Source organism: Salvia splendens, chromosome 12, assembly GCF_004379255.2.
Source record: "Salvia splendens isolate huo1 chromosome 12, SspV2, whole genome shotgun sequence".
Lineage (NCBI taxonomy): Eukaryota > Viridiplantae > Streptophyta > Magnoliopsida > Lamiales > Lamiaceae > Salvia > Salvia splendens.
Genome location: NC_056043.1, coordinates 29731007 through 29739601, shown reverse-complemented (window position 1 = coordinate 29739601; position 8595 = coordinate 29731007). Strand labels below are relative to the sequence as shown.

The window sequence follows — 8595 nt, the reverse complement described above, 5'->3', positions numbered from 1 at the left end:
CTAGTTCTCCTGCCCTATCCCCAATGTTTGTCAGAGACCTCGTATCATTGCACGATGCTCTTCAAGTTGCTCGGGAGACATGTGAGACGTCTCGGCCATATTGAGTTGAGTCAATAGGGTCCACAACGAGTTGGTGGGGGGTTGAGGTGGCACAAAAAAGATTGCAGAAGCATGTCAAGGTTTGCCCTTAGCTGCCAATGTAGTTGGCGGTGTGCTTCGACGGTATAAGTCCGAAGAAGAGTGGCGCTTAATCAGTGTAAATTGTCTCTCAGACGCTGAAGGTGCTGAAAGAATAAAAAAAATACTGAAATTGAGCTTTGATTATTTGCCTTCATCATCTCTCAAGAAGTGCTTTGCGTACTGCTCAGTTTTCCCTAAAGGTCGCGGGATTATGAAGCAGAAAGTAATTGAACAGTGGATGTCAGAAGGTTTTCTTCAACCAGATGAAAGAAATGAGATGGAAGAATAAGAAGAATAAAGTGGAATTGAGCTAATTCCATTCGACTCACATAACACTGTTCATGATTTCTAGCTTGATCGACCGATTCCACCAGTTCAAAATGACCGATTGTCTAGCGGGTTTAAATCAAAGTGGATAAGGCATCGGTTCATGATTGAGCTGGTCGAACTAACCGGTCCAATCCAAATTTTAAACATTGTAGAGGATATAGGAAATAATCATAATAAAATGTTGTAATTTCTTTTCTTCTTTCTCTGTGCTACAGTGCTACTTTTTTTTAGAGTTACAAACAGACAGAATTAATGGAATATACTAACGTGAACATGGGATACTACAAAGATTTCTTAACCATATAAAATTATACACTACTATTATATATATGGTGGAATGTGTACTTTTATGATTGGAGTTTTGTGCTGTTATAATCACTTTTTTTTTATTATTGTACTAGCATAAGTAGTTTTTAATTAGTCGACGACGTCGTTACAAACCACGTCCCATATTGCTTTCCACGAAACTTTTATTACTTTAAACTTGTTCACAATTTTATCTGTAAATGATGGACATCTCATGATTTTTTTGTTATAATTAAATTGTTTAGGAGCTAATTATCGAGAGAAGTTGAGATGGGAATAAGTTCTTTATTATTTCAGCCTTTGAATATATTATACGTAGCGATTGCATTCAAACGAGGAAAAGTATGAAATACAAAAAAATTGAGGAATGCCTTATCTATTAAAATACGGGTTTGTGTGCACAAATTTATATGTGGTCATTTTCAAAGCAATGAAGATATCGACTTTGGGTCCCCCACGAAGAAAATAATGATGAAAAGAGAAATTTCCAAACAAACAAACAATCAAATTACGTGTATCTAAATTAAATGTATTGTTTTTCCAAATGCACATAATTAAGTTGATACATATATTTACGTCATAGTGCACAAATATGAGGTTATTTTCAAATCGATCATAAAATCTTTCGTCATTTATTTGGTAAAGTGAAAATAAATAACATGTAGAAACAGTTTGGTAAAGCATGAAAAAAGTGTATATAAAAACAATATTCCAAAGCGTTATCGCCATAAAATAAAATACATAAACCTATCGTTTCTCCCTCATCACTCATCCATGGCCGACGAAATCCTCCACGATTTCTTCCCTATGCTAAGAGTCTACAAAAATGGCAGACTCGAGAGGCTTATGGGCGTAGATGTCGTCCCTCCATCTCTAGATCCAGCCACTGGAGTCCAATCCAAAGACGTCGAAATCGCGCCGGAAATCAACCTCTCCGCCCGGATTTACCTCCCGCCCAACGCCGACCCCACCAAAAAGCTCCCTCTCCTCGTCTACTACCACGGTGGCGGCTTCGTCATCGAATCCGCCTTCTCCGCTCAGTACCACAAGCACCTCAACCACTTAGCCGCGCTAGCAAACGTCGTCGCCGTCTCGGTTAATTACCGATTAGCCCCCGAATTCCCACTCCCGATCGCGTTTGAGGATTCATGGCGCGCTCTCAAATGGAGCGCCGAGGGAAAGGACGAGTGGATCAACGAATTCGCGGATCTGAGCCGTGTCTATTTAGGCGGAGACAGCGCGGGGGCCAATATCGCCCACAACGTGGCGATGCGGGTCGGGTCGGAGAAGCCGGACGGGTTCAATTTGAGAGGGATTTTCCTCAATTGCCCCTTCTTCGGGGGCGTGGATCCGATTGGGAGCGAAACGACGGAGGTGTTCAAGGCTGGAAAGGAATTGAGTGAGAAACTGTGGCGATTTGCTTGCCCAAGCTTTAGGAACAGCGACGCAGGATGGGTGAATCCGGGTAAGGATCCGAAGATATCGGGGTTGGGTTGTGGGAAAGTGCTGGTTTACGTTGCGGAGAAAGATTTTCTTAAGGATAGAGGGTGGTATTACAAGGAGGTGGTGAGCAATTGTGGGTGGAAGGGAGAAATCGAGTGCGTTGAGGTTGCGGGTGAAGACCATGTTTTCAGTGTGATTGTTTCGGATAATGAGGCTGGAATTGATATGATTAAAAAAGTGGCTTCTTTTATTAATAACTAAATGTATTAATGTTTGATGTGTTTATGTTGAACATTGAAACTGAAATACAAATAAGGCTGTTTATTATTTTCGTCAGGTTTTGATCAAAGATCGTCGTGCTGGTGGTTGATTTATTTGTTTTTAAAATATTTGGTGTAATTTGAAAATATTTGCTCAAAGCAGTGTCATTTTCTTAGGGGCCTTTCCACTGCCATGCGGGGTGGCGGTCGGGAAGGCTCCTATTGCAGCCGCTGAGCTGTCTCGAGGAGATTGAGACCACCGAGGTGAAGGGCATGGCCGAGAGCGGGATGGCGGTGAGAAGGCGTCTATTGCGCGCCAACCGCCAAGCCGTCCTAAATTTTTCATTTTTTTAATATTTTTTATTTCAACCGTAAATATACAACTCATTTGCCTGTAAACTGATGTGATGCTTGTTTCGATCCCGAAGCTACGCACGAGAGGAAGAAACTTAGCTTGGCCCGAAGTCTTGAGTTGGATGAAACGAGATGAAGAAGTTGGGGATTACTATTATTTAGGAGTAGATAAGTCTAGTTAAATTAATTAAGATTTAATTCTATCTCAACTATAGGTTAGTTAAAGTGTATCTCCTATGATTTACGTTAGTTATAAGGAGATTTATTAGATGTCTTGTGAATATTTTATTCATTAATTTATGTTGGAGATAGATCACCTTAGTGGATATATTAGTTTTCGGCTTATTTACATATTAGAATTAGGAGTTATCTTAGATTATTTATTTATTAGTAGCTATCTCATTAGTAGGATATGTTAAGATTTTACTCTATTATTTGCCTATAAAAGGCATGTAGTGTACGAGAGTAGGGGGGAAGAGTTGTGATTAATAAAGATTGAGTTTGTTTCTTGAGTTTTTTTACTCTTGATTTTCCTATTCGAATCCTTGTAGCAAAGTGTTCGTTTTCAAATAGTTTATTGATGTATCGATTGAGCTTCCGCCCTCAATCGTGGCATCATTCATTTCATATTCACCCCATATTTCACGTCTAATCTATATCCATCCGTATTGTAAATTGTAATGTTGTAGGAATGTCATGGCAACAACGAGTTCTTGCAATTTCATCTGTATTCCAAAGTATGTTCGTGTTATAGATGTTACAAGTCGCGGGGTGCCATGTCGGAGCCCTTTTGCGACCGATATCGCGGGCTTTATGTGTGACTTGTCTAACCCAAATCATACATCAATTTGTATAATTATGTAACTTTTATTGTCTTTCGAGTATTATTATCATTATTGCAAGTGATATTATACTTTTTATAGAGTTAAAATGCATATATTGTACACATGTAGGATTAGTATTTGTAAAGTAGGGAGTACAAAATATATGTATATATGAACTTTAGAATAAAGATACATAGTAGAAAAATATAGTACATGTTTATATCATATGTACGTGTGGAATAAGAATAGCTAAATTGTAGTAGTAGGCTATATTTATACAAGTGAATGCGTGTTGATTTTAATATAATAAAAATACACTATTTTTGGCAGCACTTATATTATATATTCGAATGACTTAATATCTTATTTGATTAATATTCTAATATTTACTTTGATGACTCAGATTTAATCCTAGTTTAGATGATGTACACGTAAATGAATAGAAAGAGAATTAGAATGACACTTAGTTAGATGTGAATTCAAATTAGGAACCGACTCTCGTAGGTCGACTATATGTAGCACACACATATGTTGTTAGGGAATTTTTGGGGGACACAAAGAAAACTAAGAGGGATTCAAAAAACAAAATATCAGTTGGGAAAATATGATCCATTAGTAAAAGATGAAAAAGAAAACGAGAGAAATTAAGAGGTTTTCGGAGGAATCGAGTTTTGTGAATCAGGAGATGAAATCAGAAGTCTAATTTATTATCACGTGAGTATAAATCATACTTTTAATTTTACTCATATTATTGTTACGCAGTTAATTGCTATATGTAAGAATGGAGTGAATATTTGGATTGGGATGTGAACCTAATATAGTTATGTTTTATTTGGAATTATTTTGTGGAATGTGATATGGATATGTGATTGGTGCAATGAATATGTGAATGGATATGGTTTATGATCGGTGTAATATGATGTGGATATGTTATTTGTGCAGTTAATATGTTTATCTATAGTATTTGAATTATTGATGGAATATATGAATATGTAAGTGGTGCAATGGATATATTTGACATATGGTATTAGAATATTTGAATCATCGGATTAAAGAGTATGCGTGACAATCTTGCCTTGAGTCTGATATACAATGGCAATGGACCTACGGGTCATATACAATGACAATAGATCTACGGGTCATATACAATGATAATGGACCTACAGGTTAAAGAAAATATGCAAAGAGAGACCTTCGTGGAAAGGTCAAAAACAAAGAGGAAATTTCGTGGAAAGGTCAAAATGCAAAGAGGGGCCTTCGTGGAAATGTCAAATCAAAGAGGGACCTTCGTGGAAATGTCAAATAATTAAAAGGGACCTTCGGGTCGTATACAATGGAAATCCCGGGCAGATACCAGACTTGATTTGTCATAGAATAATATATTGAACATAGAGGCATATGCATATGGATCTCAATCTGTTTATGCTATTTGATGTTTATTTATGTGTGCGGACTTATACCATTTGTAAATAAGGCTAATAAATGGTCGGTTTTTGTAATTATAGTATATGGATGGTGCAATGATTACTATGTGATTTCTTTACTGTAATTTGTATTTGTTTTATAAATATATATGCTAGATGGGTTGGGTGTGACAATATGGTCGACGAGAGGCTAGTTTATTCGGAGAGGTGTCGCGAGGTCTTGGCGAGCCAACGAGGCTCACATCATAAACCGTGTCTATATATGCTCAAAAGTAGTGTCTTTTCCTAAAATCCTGTGCATTACCAACATTACCAAAGTATATCATTTATTATGGGACAGCAGAAAGTAAAATTTTAAGGATTATTTGCATGTAAATACTTCATCCTCCCATAGAAATGTCATATTTCCTTTTTCGTCGTCTCATAGAAATAGTCCATATTCATTTATGGTAACATTTTTCTCTTTCTATTTTACTTTATCAGTTATAGGCCCTACCATCTACTATATATTTTCAACTACTTTTTCTCTTTCTCTCTTACTTTATCAATTATACATTAAAACCCGTGTAAATCCTAAATGGAATATTTCTATAGAACGGAGGGAGTATATAATTTCTAAGTTTATTTTATCCTTCAAATATGAATACATAAGTGTTAAGAGCACAATTCTCTTAACGAAGAAATCCTGCGATTACACTCGCAACACACCAATCCGGCGCCCCGAACGTTGGGGTCGGCGGCTCAATTCGTGGCTGGCGCGGAGAACTTCCTCCGTCGGCAGTCTTCAAGGTTTGATAAGGAGTATTGCACAAGTAATGTGGGCAAATTATTTCTTCATTCAATGAATAAAAAGATAACAACCTAGCCTTATTTATAATACTAGAATACTAACTTAGGGAACAAGAAAACAAGATATGAAAATATACTATGAATCAAAAGATATGGGGAATAAAAAGATAACTAAATATTTGGGGAATCCTAAGATATAGGGGGATCGTAACAACTCCCCCACGGTTAAAATCCACATTGTCCTCAAGGTGGAAACCACGACACCACGAAGCGTCCCTCCGGGATCAAACGCACAAGACTGCCCTCTCTTTTTCAATATTTTCTTTGTGTTGCTGATTGCGGTCTTCTCGTAACCAATTTTACAGTCTTGACTCTAATCTCATCCTCAAATAACATTCTCTTCTCTTCCATTTCCTCTTCAAGGTTGTACTTTTGTATCTCAAAAGCAGCCTTGTCCTCCTCAACAAGGCTTAGACTCTCCATCCTCTCGATTTTGCTCTGCTTTTCAGGATGCATACTTAAAGTCTTTTCTTTCGACTCCAAACTAGAATCAAGAGCTTCAGGTTTCATCTCTTTCTCGATCACCCTCAGAAAAGTGTTGTTGACCTCATCTTCTCTTTTGGTAATAGAGTAATTCTCTTTCCTTATCTCTTTTTGATTCCACACATTACTAAGTACTATCAACTTCTCTTCCCTCTTCTCTTCATCATCGTGCGAATCAATTTTCCACTCCTTTTTCCTTGAGCTTGAGACACCCGCTTGCGGTTGACGAGGAAAGGCGCATAATGGAGCTTTCACGGACATCGATAGCTAGGGCTGGCAAGGGCTCGGTGCGGCGTAGGGAGGAAGCTCAATAGTCGATATTGTACTTGGCTGCTGTAGCTGACGATCTGACGGAGTCAGCTGTGGCTGATGTTCTGGCAACGGGGGAGCGCGAATCTTTCCAACACGGCGACCGGACGTTTGGGAGGGCAGATCCCAGCAAGTCTGGTTTTTCACATGCAGAAACGGCTGCTGGTGCGATTCTGACGAAGACCAACCCGAGTTCGGGCTTTGGCGAGCGCAATGCGGCTGTCGGAGTGGCCGTTCCTGCTCCGCGAACTGATCCCAAGAGGTGAAGGCGTTGCGCGGAGGCCGGTAGACATTCTGTCGGGCGGAATACCAGCTGGAAATAGAGCGTGCGTGCGGCGGCTCGTAGTAGTCGCTGAGCACTCCAGGTTGTTCCCAGTCTGAACACGAATACGGCTGCGGGCCGTACGTATCTGGCTGAAATACGATGACGGCCTAGAGGTGTATGGAGGTGTTCTAGGCCGCGACTGACTGTGGGGTGGATAGCGGCGGGTTCGCTGCGAGTACATTGGGTCTGGAGTCTGATGAGGCGGTGGCTCCGGCAGGGGAGGCGCACGAAGTTTGCCAAAGTGTCGATTGGCTGCGTCCAACCGGGTCTCCAGTTTGTCAATCGCAGCATGTATGCGATCAAACAACTTGGTTGTATAGGAGTCTTCCAAATTTGACATCTCAAAGTCTCTAATTAGGGTGAATGGATGCGGAGGGTGAGAACCGATGAAAGCACCAGTTGTTAAGAGCACAATTCTCTTAACGAAGAAATCCTGCGATTACACTCGCAACACACCAATCCGGCGCCCCGAACGTTGGGGTCGGCGGCTCAATTCGTGGCTGGCGCGGAGAACTTCCTCCGTCGGCAGTCTTCAAGGTTTGATAAGGAGTATTGCACAAGTAATGTGGGAAAATTATTTCTTCATTCAATGAATAAAAAGATAACAACCTAGCCCTATTTATAATACTAGAATACTAACTTAGGGAATAAGAAAACAAGATATGAAAATATACTATGAATCAAAAGATATGGAGAATAAAAAAATAACTAAATTTAGGGAATCCTAAGATATAGGGGGATCGTAACAATAAGCTAGTTATAATACAAGTTATAACTTCCATATCGATCTTGGTCACTGGGATAAAGTTAGATAGATTGAGAATTTCATTTAAAACAAGCCGTGACACCTTAATTTTTTGGGCAACTATCATACTATTATTTAACTAATTTTTTTGGTCTATTACAAATTCCTTTAGTTTTCACATAATTCGTGATTTTGGCTTCCATGTCCATATTTCAAGAAATTTTAGGAAAGTATAACTTGCTCTAGAGAGTACTACTCCCTTCGTCCTTAAAGAGTATGAATGTTTAGTTCGACACGAGTTTTACATAATTGGAAAAGTAAGAGAAATATAAAGAAAAAGTTTTTAAAGTATTATTAGTGGATAATGAGTTTCATCTCATTGAAGTGAAAGAAATTTTCAAAATTAGAAAGTTCATAATTTTCAGGGACAAATCAAAAAGAAAATAATTCATACTTTTCAAAGACGAAGAGAGTACTATTATTAGAGATAGCATATTACTACACAAATGAAAAACACCGCAATATTAATTTTACACTTTGTCATGAAACTTTTTTGATGAGATGACAAGAACATTAAAGGTTTAAGTAAGCTTTATGAGTTAATGATTGAATGACTGAGTTATTGGCAACTACGCTAAGGATCACCTATAACATCTCCTACTATATTTTCTACTACACACACAAGCATGAGAGCATCCCCATCCATGCTCTTGCCAAAGAGTATGGATGTGGGCCCGGACCCACTTTTATTAATTTTTTACTC

The 8595-nt window shown here is 38.6% G+C and overlaps 1 protein-coding gene across 1 annotated transcript; it reads left to right on the top strand.

The window, feature by feature from the left end:
- Positions 1–1536: 1536 nt before the first annotated feature.
- LOC121759470 (probable carboxylesterase 2) lies at positions 1537–2588 on the top strand. The gene has a single exon (XM_042155056.1). It carries the CDS (start codon positions 1591–1593, stop codon positions 2518–2520), a length of 930 nt encoding a protein of 309 aa, XP_042010990.1. The 5' UTR covers positions 1537–1590; the 3' UTR covers positions 2521–2588.
- Positions 2589–8595: the final 6007 nt, after the last annotated feature.

Bases quoted from the DNA above. Each gene is read 5' to 3' on its own strand.
- LOC121759470 (XM_042155056.1), top strand. From the start codon at position 1,591: ATGGCCGACGAAATCCTCCACGATTTCTTCCCTATGCTAAGAGTCTAC.